General features: G+C 40.0%; 1 protein-coding gene across 3 annotated transcripts in view; it reads right to left on the bottom strand.

The window, feature by feature from the left end:
- Positions 1-4,379: 4,379 nt before the first annotated feature.
- Positions 4,380-17,773, bottom strand: part of LOC135700319 (terminal nucleotidyltransferase 5C) — a 234,350-nt gene continuing 220,956 nt past the window's right edge. For all 3 annotated transcript variants that reach the window (XM_065220796.1, XM_065220797.1, XM_065220795.1), the window contains one exon: positions 4,380-8,069. In XM_065220796.1, the coding sequence (XP_065076868.1) occupies positions 6,180-8,069 (1,890 nt within the window). In that variant the 3' untranslated portion in view covers positions 4,380-6,179. The remainder of the gene's footprint in view (positions 8,070-17,773) is intronic.

Below are 17,773 nucleotides of genomic sequence, written 5' to 3'. Positions count from 1 at the left end.
GATTCGATTAGACTCGACTTTCTTCGATTTGCATGATACATTGCATTTTTTTTTTTTTATGATCCTGCAGTTCTTTTTAAATGGTTTAAAGGGTGTCCCAGAAAATATAAGCACACTATCAACTCACCGTCATTTCTACCCTGATGAAGTTTATCAGCTGTTGATCGATGTGTGTTGTTTTTTACTTATTGCTCAACAAGTTTGTGTGCGCCAAGGAAATATTTTTACAAAATCATCAAAATGCAAGGCATTTTCCCGGAAAAGTGCAAAAAGATCGCGTACAAATTGTGCACTATTCCCAACCTATCAGAAGGGAAGATGGCGAAAATGGAGGAAGCAAGTCCAAACCACAGAGAACAGACATCCTAGAGTGTGTAAGAAATTTAAGTGCTATTTTGAATAGACATTTGCAACTAGCAAAATCGTGGTGGCGCTAGTGTCGCTGCCCATCGACGTCGACGACCGACAGACGTCATATTTACATAAATGGCAAAATTTGTGTGAGCAAAACATTGTTTGTTTAAAACCGATCAAAACATGGGCTGGTGCGCAAATAAACAAAGTGTTACCAAGCGAAAATCTTTTTTACAATTTTCCAAAGATGCTTAATTGTAGTTATTTGCTTATAGTTTTGTTTTAAATCGATTCATTCATAAACATCCTTCCAAATTGTAGGTGCAGCCACTGAATAAATCGATGCGAGTCGCCCGAACTACAGGAGATTTTCTTCTCACGTGGAGTCCAAGCGCTAGCAACGAAAAAGTTATGTTACGACCACTTCCCCCCGGAGGCTTTTCGAATTCCTCTTTGAAATTGATTTGAAACAATTTCACCGCTTAGTTTTTTATTTGAAAATAATGATCTCGATCGATTTTCGTTGTTTTGTCTTGTTTTTTTTGAACTGATTTGACAGTTTGTTATGGCCACGGCCAATAAAATTAACCCAAATTTTAGTTCAGTTTACTCATTAATCACAAACTCGAGTCGCAACATTCCGTATGGTGGCGCAAGTGTTTCAAACGTATTTTAATTTGAATTCTTACACACAATTTTTCGAAACATTTGTTCAATCTTGGATGGCGGTTTTCTGTTTCCAAACCGCCATCCGCACACAGCCAATCTGGTCATAAACCGGGACCGGTGGACCAAAAAGTGAACCTGAAGATCACCAAGCTTTCGTCAATAAGAAAAGTGCTCCCGTTCGAGATTTGGTCAAAAAACTGAGAACATCGAAGAATAACGTCCAACGTGCCAAAGAAATAAACGGGCTGAAAACGTTCAAGAAGTAGAAGAAGTCAAAACGGAGCTAGAAACAAGCCGCATCGGTCCAACGGAGGGCTCGGAAGCTATATGATAGCATGCTGTGTGGAAAAATGGGCTTTTGTTATCATGGACGATGAAACAAACGATCGTCAAATTTGACTACAAGACGCTTCCAGGAAACCAATACTGCACAGTCCGTGATGGTCATGAAGTTGACGATGCCGATAAGCCAATTTTTACCGAAAAATTTGATAAGAAGGCCATGGTTTGGAAAAGCAATATGCGAGTGTGGCAAGTTGTCAAAGACATTTATAACGAAGGAGACATTGACGTTTGGGAGTATTTGTATCGGCATCTGCGACCAACGTGATGACCCAGTACTATTTCGGTCCGATTAGGTGTCAATGCACTACTCGAAAGACACGGTAGCTAGGTACAAAGCAAACAATGTGCAATACGTGCCAAAAGAGATGAATCCTGCGAATATTCCGGAAACCATGTAAATCGAAACTTTTGGGCCCTTTACAAGGGATATCTCAAGAAACAGTTTGATTAAGCGAATTAAATCGAAGAATTTGAAAAAAAACCTGGACAAAAGTGGCCTAAATTATCGGCAAGGAATCTGTGCTGAAGCTCATGGGCAACGTCAGATCAAAAGTTCGCTCCTTGGCATACGATTAAAGGAACTGTGGATTATTTTCATCCAAATGAAATAATTACTATAGAGAACATATCAAGAACAACATGTGAAAAGGGCATACAAACTTTTTGTAAACAAACATTCTTATGCCCTTTTCTCGCCACCCATATAACACCAACACAAACCATCAACATCGCCGGATAGGGGAAGGTTTCCCCTTCCCGATGATGTTGTTAGTTTGCGTAGGCGACCCTCGGTTGGCGAGAAGAGGGCCTACAAAGGTTTGTTTACAAAAAGCTTGTATGCCCTTTTCACATTTGGCTCTTGATATACATGAAATTAACATTTGAGCAGTTTTATTTCAATAATATACTGTGTTTATACTTTCTGGAACACCCTATAGTTGACATGTTTCAAAACGTCGTAGTGCGAAAAAGTCCCTTCTAATCGAAATGACGTCTGAGACCAAGGGGTTGGTCACTCCGCATAGTGTGCCCAATACAAGCTTGGGCACACCTGGGCACACTCATTGGCACCCATGGTTACAATTTTTCTGACCTTTAAAGTTATTGGCTCTTATTACGGGTGTCACTTCACGATGAAAACGAAGTGAAGTGACCAGTTGTCACTCACGGTGAAGCGATTGCCGTGTAAATCAAATGGGAATCACTTCACCGTGAGTGATAAGTTGTCACTTCACCGTGAAGTGTCATAGGTACTGACACTGGCACTGAGCTTTTCTGCGCCTGCGCAGTGTGCATGTGCCAAAATTTGTTATTGATGTTGCTACAATCTAATTTTTACAAACCACAACCGTGAATATCCATCAATTGCATTCCTCAAAACACTTGCAGCGCACATTCCAATGCCTGCCCGAAGGAGTATTTAGATACATCATGAAAATGATCAACATCACTTGCGTAGCAACACCCCTCCCTCAGCCTCTGATAACGGACCAGATACAGGAACTACGGCTTGAGCACTGGAAGCGTTTGATGTTTGCTGAAGAAGAAGTATCCGATTGGGGTTAATTTTATCGCGGAAGATCATGTGTCTCATAGGTTGAAAATGCCTCCAGTTTTCATAAAACCTACACGTCTATATTGGCGTTTTAAAAAACCAGGTTCTGCAACAGTGCTTCCGTTTTGCTTGGATTGATTGGAAGCTATGTTCCCTAATAATTTCTTGAAGACACGTGAAATAAACGCACTGGGAGTTAAGTTGAAGGCAGCAGAACCACTTAAAGAGAGAGATATTGCAACAATGCTTTTCAATATAGCAACAAAAGTAAACGGATTTCAATCATGACAAAGAGTAACTTGTGGAAGCGTCAAATGTTTAGAGGCTTTGAGGACGAACTTTGAAAATCCAAACTTGATGAAAGAAGTTGTTGTCGGCGGTCCTCGAGACCATCGACGACCAGAGAGTGGGAAATTTTTATCAAAGATCATCAGTCTCCCTGAAAAAAATTCACAGGTTTAGCTTTCTATCGCATTTCAATTAATGAACTTTAATATTGTTAATAATAACTATAATCCAAACCGATCTCAGAAATAGCCAGCGCGAATAATGTAACAAGACACCTTGGAATCTACCAGCGCCGGTGGGTAGCGGTAAGCGTGACTGCTTTTTCACCCCAATGGGTCTGGGTTCAATTCCAGCTGAGGTTGGTGGGATTTTTCTGAGGCATAAAAATCTCTGGTCACGTCTTCCTTCGGAAGGGAAGTAAAGTCGTTGGTCCTGACCCATGTGTGTTTGAATGGGTGCGATATCCTACGCAGGTTTGGAAGCTGCCTTCCTGTCCGTCGGTGATTGGCACTGGAAAGTGGTGGCCTTAGATACACTTTGATACCGTAATGCCACGGATACACTTGAATGACAAACTATGAACATGAGCATTATTTGTATAACAAATTATGATCACATCCATGATCACACTTGTATAGTTTTTGGATTCGCTCATAATTATTTATGCAAATAATGCTCATGTTCATAGATTGTCATGCAAGTGTACCCGTGACATAAGGGTTCGCATTTGGAAACATTGGATTTTTTTGATTTTTTAGCTATTGATTCAACTCTCATTCTTAAAATTTATTTTTTTAACTGTCAAAAATTGCACCGATCTCCAAGACCGTCTCTCCGGCTCGTTTAGAAATATTGCGGAGTTACTGAAAAAGTATAGTCCCTTCTAACTGTTAAGTTCTGTGACGTCCCGTAACCTCACTTTTTACCTGTTCAACAACTTTGAAACTGTTTTTTAGCATGACCCTTTACATTAAAATCAGTTTCAAATGGCACAGGGCCTTCTAGATTCACTGATTTGTATCCATTTGAGCCAATATCGTTTTGTTTGTTTACGTTTTGAGAGTTGTTGAACAGGTAGATTGAGGTTAGGGCGACGTCACTGTTTAAACTACAGCGGTCCCAAAGACGCTTCGATTGAGTGATAAAAAAAAACAGATTGCCCATTCCATTGGGCGTACCATCCTGAGTTTGAAGTTTCGGAAACAATTTTAAAATTTGTTCCGTGATTCGTTTTGCGCTGAGGTAACATTATCATTTTGCATAACCTTCAAAAACAAAGTGCATTAAAAGTTGCTATAAACACTTACAACTTCGCATTACAACCCTTTCCGGACCCCCTCGCAACGATTTGCACAACAAATGATTCACCTGGTAGCGTACTGCCAATAGAGACACACAAAGCAAAATGCACCGAACCATTTAGGAAAAGACCATTAACGCACCTCGTCACGATCAGTTACATAATTTCCTTGGAAATAAAAGAAAAATTGCATTTTAATTCCATTTCCCTTTGTAGCTGCGGTATGCACCGCTAGCGGCCTACGATGCCCAATCGCAACCATACAGACAACCGTTACAGCCATAACAACAACAAACAGTGGCGTCACTTTGATTAGTTTTCATTTGTTTTGATTTTTTGTTATGTGCCATTCCGAAATGAAAAAAAAACTACCTGGGTAAAAGTGGGAAAAGGGCTCTAAAAATGTCAACGTTTTGCTTGTTTTCTGAACACCTAGTTAAAATTGCTTAGTATTTTCTCAGCTCCTGGACGGTCACTCGATTGCATCGTCGTTCTTCTTCCTCCTCCTTTTCCTTCCTCGAGTGACAGCCTTATTATTATTATTTTTTCTTAAAATCACAATTTGTCCATGTTCAAACATCGGGCTGGCTTTATGCAGCCGCCGCCACAGGTTGGTTCTCAGCCACTACGACTCTACAGACACTAATATAAATGTTTTCTTTTGTTTTGTTTGTATATCCATTTGCTTGTATTTACGATACACATCATACACATACACATCGGGAAGGAAAATGTTGAAATTGGTGATTAATTGAATTCCGAGTGTGGATTTCCGCTCTCAGCTCTCTTTGCGCAAATACATCCACAATCGCACATACACACCCTCACACCCGTATTCTATGTAAAACGATTTTCCGTTAGTTTTGTTAAGTGTTGTTTTTTTTTACAAATTTGTACATTGTTGCTGTTTGACATTTTTGTTGTATTTTCGTCGTCGTGTGTGTGTGTGTGTGTGTAGTTGGTTCTTCGATCTCATCTCTAAGCTATAGATGGCGTTGTGCTATCACAAAACAGTTACCCTCACGGGGTGTGGATTTTTGAAACTATAGAGGACACCGGTGGGTTTTCCAAACGAGGGAAAAGGGGAACTGGGTCCAAAGGTGAAGGGGGAGGGAGAAAAGGAAGGGACAAATTGAGTGTGTTATTGCTTTATAATTTTACATCAATTTTCAGAGGGTTTCATTTTACCAATGTCGACGCCACTGCCTGTTGGTTGTGTGTTGGTTCTTAGGTTAGGAGCATGTCATTTTAAATATTGTTTTCCCGATTTGTTTCAGTTTAACCATCGTGGAAAACGGGTTTTTCCGGATCATCGAATCTTTCTCATTCGAACGGACGCAATTTGAGTGTGATGGGGGAGGAGCTGGTGTAGATAATGTGTAACCTTGCTTACTGTCCTAGTAATCATCTATCCGACACTAAAATATTCGTAATGTAACGATTGTTGTTGTCTGCATTGTAAATGTTGTTGTTGTTGTTGTTGTTAATGTTGCTGCTGCAGCAAATGGACGATGACGGTGTGTGCGACTGCGGCTCGAATGTCGCCACGATCGGCGTAGTGGTGAAGCTTATGATCGATCCCACTAGCAGGGGTGCCGCCGTGTTGTTGTTGATGTTGTTGTTATTGATGTTGTTGCTGCTGTAGCTATCCGATTCCTCCAGCACCGATCACGTCGTTAGCCACGTGGCATTGCACGTGCAGAGCGTCGTCGGGATGACTGGAGCATAGTAGATTCCGTTTGCGTAGAGTAGACCAGGCTGCGGTGCAAGCGAGATGGTCTGCTGCTGTGCTTGAGCTTGTCCTTGCTGAGGAGACTGCTGCTGGATCATGGCCTGCGGGTGCTGAAGTTGAAGGGTTTGCGTCTGGTGAGCGCCCTGCGGGTGGTGGTGGTGAATGACAGTCTGTTGCACTGGCGAGTGCTGTTGGGGCTGTAAACTCAGATGCGACAGCTGAGTCTGTAGCGGTTGCAGCGACATGGTCGTGTGCTGCGGTAACGTACTCGTGGTCGTTATGATGGTGGCTGGATTATGTGGATGGTCGCGGTAAAGGACCTGCACGGCCAGCGATTCGATCAACATCAGCGTTTGGCGACGCTCGTGACCCATTAGACAGACCGTACTCTGTTCAACCACATCGTATAAATGCATCAGGTACTGGTACTGTAGATGTTCCTCAACCTCACCCCAGAAATGGTTCCTCAGATAACTTTCCAGCTTGATCTTCTGCTGGTCAATGTCCGGAAAGTCGATGAAGAACCGCGAGCACATGTAACGCTCCAGCGTCTTGATCTTCTGCTCATCAACTGGAATATAGTTCCTCACCAGCAAGTTGCAATACTTGAGCAGTCCTCCACCCCGGATCTCCTCCGGTTGCCTCGTCGATATCAGCTTCTTTTGCAAGTGGTACAGAGCTTCCTGGAAATCGCCATACACCGACTCTCCAACGACGGTCGGATAGAAATTCTCCGTAATCATGGGCTTCTCCGTGCAGTCGTAGAACAACAGCAGCGAATCCAGCACAATCTGGAACGAGTCGACGCTAAATTCAAACTGCCGACGCATTGTATCGACAAACTTCAGCTCGACATTCTTGTGCCCTGGCGAGTTACCCAGCGAGATCAGACTCCAGCGATCGCCGTCGTTGTTGTTGTTCACCTTTACCATCTTGCCGACGTATGCTTCCTTGAGTGAACATTGCGTTATCCTCCGCCTGACCACGCCCTCCGGCAGCAAATCCAACAGCGAAGACAACACTGCAGACTTGACACGATCAAAGTGTCGGTTTGAGCTAAACTCCACAGCGAAGATCAAGTCCAGATCATTGTATGGCTGTGCTTCCGAAGCCAGCACGTGACTAGCGGCGCCTCCGTTCAGGCGAATATCCTTCACAATCATACCGGCTCCACCGGAACCAATGTCGGCCTCCAACTTATCCCGCACTATGTTCACCAGATCCGTCAGCTTGACCTCCAGGGTCGGAAAGTTTCCACGACCGTGGATAGCGACGGGTTCGTTCATGACATCGTTCAGCTTCTTGAGCTGCTCGAAAGACAGTACCGCTAGCCGTTGGGCCGAATTGTCCAGGTTTTCGTACGAGGATCCATTCTCGGACCCGGCCGACGACAGCCCCGAGGAAGTGGACGCCGCCGAAGACACCGCCGACGACGAGGAAGCCGACGAGTAGGAAGAAGATGCACAGGAAGCTAGCGAACTGTTGGAACGGGGTGATGGTGGTGGCGACACGAAGCCTGCATCCGAGTGAGCATAGTTCTGTGTCGTGTAGCTGCTGACATTGGTGCTGTTGTGGTGATGCTTTTGCTGGTGCTGGTTCAACTGGTGGTGCTGGTGCTGCTGATGGTGGCTGTACTTTTGCTGCTGATAATGATGGTGCTGCTGCTGCTGGTGGTGGTGCTGCTGCTGCTGCTGCTGCTGCTGCTGATGTTGTTGATGGTGGTGGTATGAGTAGGTGTTGTGGTGGTTGCTGCCGTCCTGAGCCTGTACATGATAGCCATCCATGATCCGCGCGTTGTACGAGTCGGGAACTTTCAAAGTTCCACACTGGAAGAGAAAAGAGAAAATGGAATGCGATTAGCAGGGTTTGGGAGCTTTGGTGTTTGATGGATGTTGATTACAAGCAGTCATGAGTCTTCAGGGTTGAAGTTGTCACAAGGATTGGATTTTGCTTCTATGGATGCAGTTGAGTGAAGCATTGCCTCAGGACTTAGGATCTTCGTTTTGATTTTATTTTTAAGCGGGAAGGTCGAAGATTATTAAGACTGAATGGTCTTTAAGAGCATACCCAGAGATCTGAGTCCCTCCCTGCGCTTTGGACAGAAAGCGTATAGGGCGTTGTTGTGCCAATTTGGTCGTGTGGCGAGTATGAGAGAGTGATTGCAGCGGATTACCCGAAGTTGCTATAATGAAAATATGATATGTCTGTTCTGCTCACAAAATGTTCATCGAAATTGCTTTTAACGGTAAATTTAAATGTATCTATGTAATGGAGTTCCGCCCTCTGATGGTGGACATGAAGTTCCAGTGGAGGTGCCAAGCAAAGGTGTTATATCCTAGACAAATGGTAAGTTCCAAGTTCGCTGATTTCGTCGTGGTAGTCGCCGTTGCCACAGTGGAACGAAAACAGAAAAAGTGGGACATGCCCATTTGCGACAAAACTATTGAGTGTAGTAACTTTGTTATGCCTTGTTAAAATCGAAGAAAATCTATGAAGACATTTTAGAAGACATCATTTAAAGAAACTCTGTACAAGACAACAATTTTCTATCTCTCAACTGGACGAAGTTATAGGGTGGAAATGGAGTACGAACGGTAGTACCCCCTTAAATAACATTTTCTTAACATAACTTTTTTGTTTGATTTTTTCAATTTTTTCAATGTTCTACAAAGTTGTAGGTGCTCTAAAAAAGCACATTTTTGTTCAGTAAAATAAATCACTATCTTTTCTCTTTAAGGATTTACGTCCGTTTTTATAATTTTTAAACGCTATCTTTAATGGGGTGTATCTTGCAGGTTAGCATGTATTAGCAGCTCATATCAACGTTATTTTGATCAAAATCTTATACCCTACTGTTACATATACAATTCGTAGGGGGATCCAAGGGGATGCCTAATGAATTTTCTAATGAAGTACCTCAATGTGTTGTTAAGTTTTGCTTATTGCATGACAATGTTTCCAAGTATTTACTTTAGATTTACATTACACTGCTTTTTCAATGCTTATTCAGATCCCCAACAACTGGGCAAAATTTGAACGAATTTGGTTATAGTCTCAATTTGTGGGAGAATTTTAAATTTGGTATGGGAAAATGTATGGGAAACGGAACGATCCTATTCATTTGTTTACCAAAAATCCAAATATTTCTCAAATGTCACCAAAACTCGGACTTAGATTGAGAATACTATACCAAACAACTTTGTCGAAGCTGCAACCCACTCTAATGTACATACTTGGAAAAATTGTCATGAAAACTGTAAAACGTACAGAACATCGAGGTATTTTATTAGAACATCCCTAGGATCCTCCTACGAATTGTATATGTAACAGTATGGTATACGTTGCTTAACGAAATTACGCGGAGTTTAGCTGCTAATACTTGCTAACCTGCAAGATACACACCCTTAAATATAGTGTTAAAAATAAGAAATGCGGATGTAAATCCTTTAAACGAAGCAATAGCGATTTGCTTTCTTTTGCAAAAATGTGCAAATTTAGAACACTTACAACTTTGTAGAACATTAAAAAAAATTAATTGACAACATTAAATTAAAACAAAAAGGTTATGGTAAAAAAGGAGTTTTAAGAGAGTTCTACCGTTTGTACTTCATTTCACCCTATAACTTCGTCCAGCTGAGAGATACAAAATTGTGATCTTCCATAGACGTTTATCAATTTTAACAAGCCGTAAAAAAGTTATCTTTTTTATCTGAGTGTATATCCATCTTAAGGTTTACCAATCAAATAAAGTATGTATGTATGTATGCATGTAAGTAGCCACCATCCTAGCTTAGGTCTTGCCCTGCATGCGGCTCCACTCAACAGCAAGAACAAATTTCGTCATCATTCTGATTTCAACATACATTCAGAAAAATTTTCACTTAGATGTTACATGAAAACGTATATAGATTTTTTCCATCTAGTTTTTCACGTAAATTTTACGGTTTTTCATATGTGGATTGGTTTGAAAGTTCTAATTTCAATTCACATACAACTCTAATAGGTAGTATAGGATTTGGAAAAAAATTTCACTTTATTTTCATGTAGCATCTAAGCGAAAATTACTCAAAGTGAAAAGATCTTTGCCCAATCCACTAGAAAACAACATAGATTTGATGGCACATTCTAAGTAAATTTTATTATGTTTTCACATAAATTTAAAAAAATTTCTTCGTAGCATCATCCATTGTTAGGAGTTTTAAAATTATTTTTCGAGATAATAAAAATTGTATTGTTCAGAAGGCTGATAATATATTCCTATTAAAAATACCATAAACGAACGATAACCCAAATAATAAAACAAATGGTTTGGATGATACCCAAACACGTCGTTAAGCAAAATAATCCTCGAAATAACCATAACTTACCAATCAAATAAAGTACTCAAAAAATGAAGAAACATTCTAGAAAAAATCAAAATGCTACACTCAATAGTTTCGTCGCAAATGGCCATGTCCCACTTATTTTGATATCGTCCCACTGTGCGTTGGCAGCAATTATAATATATTCTTATATTCTTCATATTTTCATATAAACATATAAATTCATTGGGTAGGGATGGGACCAACAGGGCGCTTGATTGAAGCGATTTGGATGGGGAGAGTGGAATTTCCAACTCTCTGTTATTAACATTTCGTAAATTGAAGGTGGGCTCTTCTCCCCACTCATTGAGACATCCTCTCGTATGATGGCTTGTTCTGTATCAGGTTGGAAAAGTTTTATCGTTAGAAGGAAATTCTTCTTTCTCCTGTGGATCAAGCGTAAGTGTCTCTGCTTACGGGTCCAGCGTCCGTTTTTGGCACTTCAAACAATGGTAAATGGTAAATTGAATAAAACCAAGCATCGTACTTGATCAAGTCATACGAGATGGACAGTCCACGGAGTCCCTAGATCTAAATGAAAAAGTTCGTAGAACTTGCAAAGCGTTACTCAAGGACTAATCCAAAGATCTTTTCGGACATGCTTAGACGACTTCAAGGGACTGTAGTAGTGCACAGTTAAAAATTCTGAAAATTAACGGTGATTTAATTTGAAATGTAATTGAATAAATGGAAAACGTAATGCAATATTGCACATAATTTTCATTCAGATAAGACGTAAATAATAATTAGATTACATCCAATTGAGTATTGGATCTATTTTTACATAATTTTACCTTAATGGTTTCAATTTAAATTAAACACCATGTAAATAAATGCAGCACATTCAAATTTCCATCTTAAAAACTATAATTTTACATGTTCGTAACGTAAACGCATCATGTCTTTGGCTTGCAGCGTTTGACGTTTGTCAGCAAAGTATCATGGCGGCCAGTAGAAAAGTTGCAACAGTTCTGCTCTTGATTTAAAATAATTGTGCCAGATTATGATTTTTTTTTTTTATGGAATCGATCTAAGCTGTTATCAGCTAATTCGTGAGTGTTCCAAGTGACGGTAAAATGACGAAGTCTCATCGCAACCACCCAGAAACGAGTCCAGAAACAACTGCTCTTCGGGAGATCCGTCTCCATCAGAAATCGACTGTGTTGCTGATCCGTTTGCTCTTCTTGCGTTTGGAACGTGATATTGTTCAAGTCTCCAAACCCAGATCTGCTCCTTAAAATCTCGACCGTGATGCAGAAGTCAACAAGGATTATTTGTCAGGTTTGATCGATTCCACTAATTTGGGTGTCATCCCCATCAGTGCCAAACAGGGCACCGTTATTTACAAGAATCAATTCGACGAGAGCTTGCCTAAGTAGTGATTCTTATTGGAAACAAAGTTAGTGAATAAAAGTAAATAAGAATAGTGCCCTATACCTTGTATTAATTCCAAATAATTCGAAAAAGCAGAAACTCAAAATAATTTTATTTCTTACCTCTAAACTTCATAATAAGAGCAACATTACATGGAGATTTAATTTTACAGAAAAGACATGTAAATTTAATGATTTTTTTCCTTGGATTTGTTTTTCGTCGATCTTGTTTTCCGTGCTGAGCACCAATGCTACCGACGCCAGGAAGGCAGCTCCCACACCTGGACCCTACACCTATCGACCCATCAACTCATGAACCGGGGACCAACGGCTTTACTTCCCTTCCGAAGGAAGGCGTGATCAGAGATGCCTCAGAATCAGCGTTGCCAGATTGTTTTAAATGTTATCGGTATGAAAGGTATTAAAAAATCGGTATTTATCGGTATTTACTATTTATTTATTTTATATTTTTGCCGTTTTTGAAAGCGAAAATTTTAACGACGACTGGGATTTGAGGGGAATTGTTTTTTGTGACTCAGTCTTAAAACACCCTTTAGTTTTTTAATTTAATTTTTAAAATTATCGTTGTCCTCAAGTGGTGATCAAAATTGTGACCAAGTAGTGTTTTTTTTTCAATTAAATATCATTAAATGAAACCAAAATATGGAAAAGCAGCCACAACAACGACTAAACTATTGACAATAATGACAAACAATATTTTCTTTTGAAAAAAGTCACAACCTATGGCCGAAATGTCGGACAGATTATATCGTAGTCGTTGCAGTGAGGAAGCCGTTAATTAAAGCAAAATTTTAGCTTTTGTACTATGATCGGAAAATTCCGGAAGAAAACTCCGGGAACTGTTTGAATTAGCTTTTGAATGGAGCTGAAAAAACATCCAGAGAAAGACGAAAGAAGCTCTCTTGGATGAAGTTCGAGAAAAGCTGGGAAAAATTCCGGGAAACTTTCAAGACACGAATTGAGAAATTTGTGGCGAAAATTTAAATAAACTATCGGAAAAAAAAATCGGATGTCACATCCAAAGGAAGCCAGAAATAGTTTCGGAAACCGGAAGTAAATTTTCAGAAGTAGCCATTTCCAGGGAAAGCCAGAAGAAGCTCGGAAAAACCTTCCAATAGAAGTCGAACAAAAAAACCTTTGGCTTATGGTTAAACTTCCAGAAGAAGACGAAAGAATCGAGCGAAGGCTGAAGAAGCTTCCAAGGTAAGGTGGAAGAAAATTCCAGGGATAGTTGGATGAAACTTCAGGAGGATTAAAAATGAATAAAAACTTCTGGAAGTTAAATAATTCTTAAAATATATTTCTCGATTCCCTAGGAATTACCGGAAAGAGCCATCGACTATTTCTCGATTGATAGGTAGCCAAAAACGGTGAGGAAATGCAAACATTAATCGAAAGAGTGTCAAGCATAAGGCTAAGCATAAAAGGCCACCCACATTAGATCCGTTTTTGACAGTTAGACAATAGATTTAGCTGTCACTTTGCCGCAACGCGTCCGATCCGGATCTAATATGCGTGAGCCTTAAGGCATCTTTAGAGATGATTATTTAGAATTTTGAAGGATTAAAAAACGAGGTAGGGGAAATGTCTCTAATGTTGGCCTATGGACCTAAGATGGAGCCCATCGCTAAAAACCTGCTATTTATCAATTTTATCCAGATGAACTCGTTATTGGGACGTTACTAATGGATATTTATGGTTGCTATTGAAAATTTAGTCGATTGCTGAATTTATGTATGGGCCCAAATTAGGGACACTTAGGCCGACATTAGCTGCATTTCCCCTATTCAAAAATATACAAGTCTCTCACAAAAATATTACTCCCAAATTCGAGCACGGGCAGGCAATAATAATATTGATTATTTAAAAAAAAAACGGTATAAATCGGTATAAAATCTTAAAAATCGGTATTTTGTGGAACCTTATCTGTATATCGGTATCTAGTTTGGAAATCTGTATAAATACCGATAAATCGGTATATCTGGCAACGCTGCTCAGAACATCCCATTAAAATCCATTAAAATCTCATGTAGAAATAAATTATTTATCATGCGGTCTTTTTGTTACATCCAATAAGACAGAAAATTACACGTTTCGTTCTTACTGTGTAAAACTGCATGAGTAACATATGTAACATAAGTCCTGGGAATACTTTCAGGTGTTTATTTAACGGCATGAACAAACACACATATGTCAACCAATGCACTTGTCACGCTTATCTATACTACTACTGAACTGTCAAACTCAAATTGAGCAGTAGTTTCCAGTTTCGTACAAGCTGGATTTATGTGCACAAGTCGCCAACCTTTTTGGACGGCTCAGAACAAGTGAAATTCTAAGCGTGTTCAAAGACAAACCAATATCAAAATCAACTATTTATCGTGTTTTGAAGGATTGTCGTGATGGCAAAGAACCGGAAAATAAAAAGAAATGCGGTCGCCCAACAAAATTGAGTTCCAGAACAACCAAAAAATGTTGTCAAGTGCTGAAAACAAATTTGGTCAATCAACACGCAAATTAGCACGAAAATTTCATGTTTCAAACATGACAATCCATCGAATTAAAAAAAAAAATACAATGTAATCTATCGGAAACATCATCGTGCTCTAAAATATACACAGCAACAACTCGAAAAATACCAAAATGTTGCCGTACACTTCGTTGCGAACCTTTTGCGAATGGAAAATGCATCATTTTGGAACTGAGCAAAAAATACCATTTGTACCGAAAAAGACCAATCCATCAAACATGCCTCAGGCTCGTCCAATCGGGTGTACTCAAGGCTACGGTGTACGACAACGGCTGGGAAGCTCAAATTGAGCAACAATTGGTTGATCGAATCAAGCAAAATTTAAAAGAAATCGTCAAAACCCTGATTCAACAATTTCGCTGCACACTGCGAAAAATCGAAGATAATGGTCCATTGAGTGTACTGTAAATGCATTTTTCAACAGTTTATAAATAGAATAAAAAACCCTGAAGAAGATTTTAAACTTTAATTGTTTGATTTCAAATGGCATGCTTTTGATTTTTCCCAGGACTTATGTTACATATGTTAGAACTGAACACTTCTGTTCTGGATATGCTCAGAGAATTTTTAGAGTATGTTTCAAGACCTTCGAAGACAAGCCCAAAATTTACCGGAAGAATTCAAGGCTTAGAATCAGTTCTGCAAAAGCTCAAATTTAAAGATTTCTAGGGTAATTTATGTGGATAAAATTTCCAAAATTCCGGGAAAAAAGCAAAGGAATTGCCAATACAGATTTGCTGTTCACCATGGGTCCAGTTCAGAACCGTCAAGGTCAAACCAAAAAGCCTCTCAAAGGTGACCCAGAACAACTCTTATTTCAGCTCATAAACAAGCCAACAGTATTCTGAAAGTTTTGATCTGACAAAGACGAGGCCAACGATTTAAAAGCATGAACGAAATAAACAAAGAGGTGAGTTTTAATGCTTTTCACGGATAATTATTGCCTTGTTTCAGCTAATCCGAGGATTAAATTTGCCGTGAGTTAGTATCACCTGGGCTTTATGTGAATGGCTGGCCAAATACCCAAGTTCTTACCGTTCAAATCTTCAAGCTCGTAAGAGGATGAGCCAACTTTTCTCTTCACCTTGCAGGGTAAATACTGCCGCCCTAGTTTGGCATTGTAGTTTTCAACGGCTGACTGTGACTGTTTCATGTTCCGTCGATAAACTGATTGCTCTTCCGAGAAGGCTTTAGCGAACGTTCGGTTTCGCAAATTGTAGTGGTTTCTGGATACGTCGTGGGATTTTTCAAGGTTCTTTCTGACTAGTTCGTGAATCTTATCGAACAACTGCTTGCGGCGCCTACCCTCCCTCTCTTCCACAGATAATTCTTGGCTGTGCCGGGAGAGACGATGATGGGATCCCTGTTCTGCCAGCTCTTGCCCGTGGGTGATGTAATATGGAGTAAATCCAGAGGAGCATGAACGCTGGTGTTGAGCATCAGTTCGATTTCTGATCTTTGTGTCCCATATGCGTTGATCTTCTTGGACGTAAGTGCGAATGGCTGCGTTTATGGTTCGTTTAACGCGCTTTACGGGATTCGACTGCGAGTGATAGCGAGAGTTCAAGCAGTGTGTGATTTTGAAGTGTTCTTGAAGTGCCTTAAACTCCCTCTAAACGAAAGTGCTGCCATTGTCTGTGATAATGGTTTCAGGGACAGAATTTCTATAAAACCACTGATTCTTCAAAATCAGGTGCGTGTGTTCGAACCTGACGTTTGTTTTTTTTCCGTGGAGTTTTTTGTATCTATAATCGGTTGCTGATCTGGCCATAACCAGGCCCAGGAGACAATTTCTAGTTCCTCAGTGAATTCACTAAGACAGAAGAAGCCTTGCGAGAGCTGCATCTCATTCTATTTAGTTCTACGTCCCTGTTATTTCCCGCTGAGAAGCTGTTCCGAAGACAAGTAGAACCTCCATGAGGCGTTCGATCATTCATCCCATTATTAGTTCCATCATTCGTTGAGTCGCAGGTTGAACCTGACTATTGGCCACGAAAAGGCTTGCCAATGCATATCAAAAATCGACTACATACATCCGAAAATTTGTTTATCTCAAATCGAAGGAAGACATTCCGCGCAACTACCATAAACCGGACTAGTTCATGTTGATCTTCGTCAAGCTTCGTCTACAATATGGACTTCTACATCAACACATGTCAAGCAGCTAAACTTGGTGAGTTCGTTCCATTTTGTACATTTTTATCTTTTCAAACCAGTAACGTTGGGAGTTCACCTTTTTGTGGTGCGTTACTGGTACCATCTACCACCGAACCCTAGTCGTGACAACTTCAAACTAGGGTATCAGGAGTTTCCAGAAATCAAAGGATCACATTTTAGTCTTTGTTACTTTTTATGACATGATAATAGTGACAAGACTCGAGTAGTGACCATTGTGCATTTCTTTATTGTATATTTCAAATCAAAAATATTGTTTATGTTCATAGATTTCACATAACCCTTTTCCCTTTGTCTTTCTCCTTTTCCTTTCCCTCTTGTCTTTTCAGAAAGCGAGTAATGGCACTATAGCCATAACCCAACTAACAATTTTCACAATGTAAACGCTTTACTCATTTCATTTATACAGTCTCAAGCTGTATTCAAACGTTATATGATATGAGCAAACCTTTACGCAACCTCTATACAAGCAAATCTGGCGAACTTAGTCAGCTACTGTTGGAATGGTCGGGAGAAGCTCTTATTGCATATCCATTAACGCTTCTATACAGCTGTTATCCTGCTGTTTAGTTGTGTGTGAACTTGAAAGGCGCTTATTCAACCTTTTCCCGGTTATCCAATAATCACTACACAGCTTTCTCTTGAAACCGAGTTAAATACTGTTTACGCTTTTTTATGAAGGAATTTATTGAGTTTATTTTGCTGTGAATCAAATTAATCGAAATTAGTTTACAAATCATCACCAAATTATTTACCCTGCACCGGAACCTAGAATCGAACTCCAGACGACCTCATTGGCAAACGTTGACACTACCAACTGTGCTACGCCAACACTTTGAACTTATGTAAACAAATCAACATTCCCTTCTACAACAAAATCGCTGAGTAGAGACTTTATAATAGTACACATGAATCAATTTTCTCGACTAGTTATAAAAGAGCAGAGTAAAAGCTATTATTATTATTTAACTTTATTAGTGAGGCTTTCAGCCTTGGGCTGGTTCGCCTCCAAAAAGTAAAAGCTGTAAAACTGCACACGTCTAAAAATAAACCTAGTTGACTGTGAAAAT

This window comes from Ochlerotatus camptorhynchus, unplaced genomic scaffold, assembly GCF_037179485.1.
Source record: "Ochlerotatus camptorhynchus isolate MF236.1 unplaced genomic scaffold, CSIRO-AGI_Acam_v1.1 ptg000132l, whole genome shotgun sequence".
Classification (NCBI taxonomy): domain Eukaryota; kingdom Metazoa; phylum Arthropoda; class Insecta; order Diptera; family Culicidae; genus Ochlerotatus; species Ochlerotatus camptorhynchus.
This window is presented reverse-complemented; position numbering and strand designations above follow the sequence as displayed.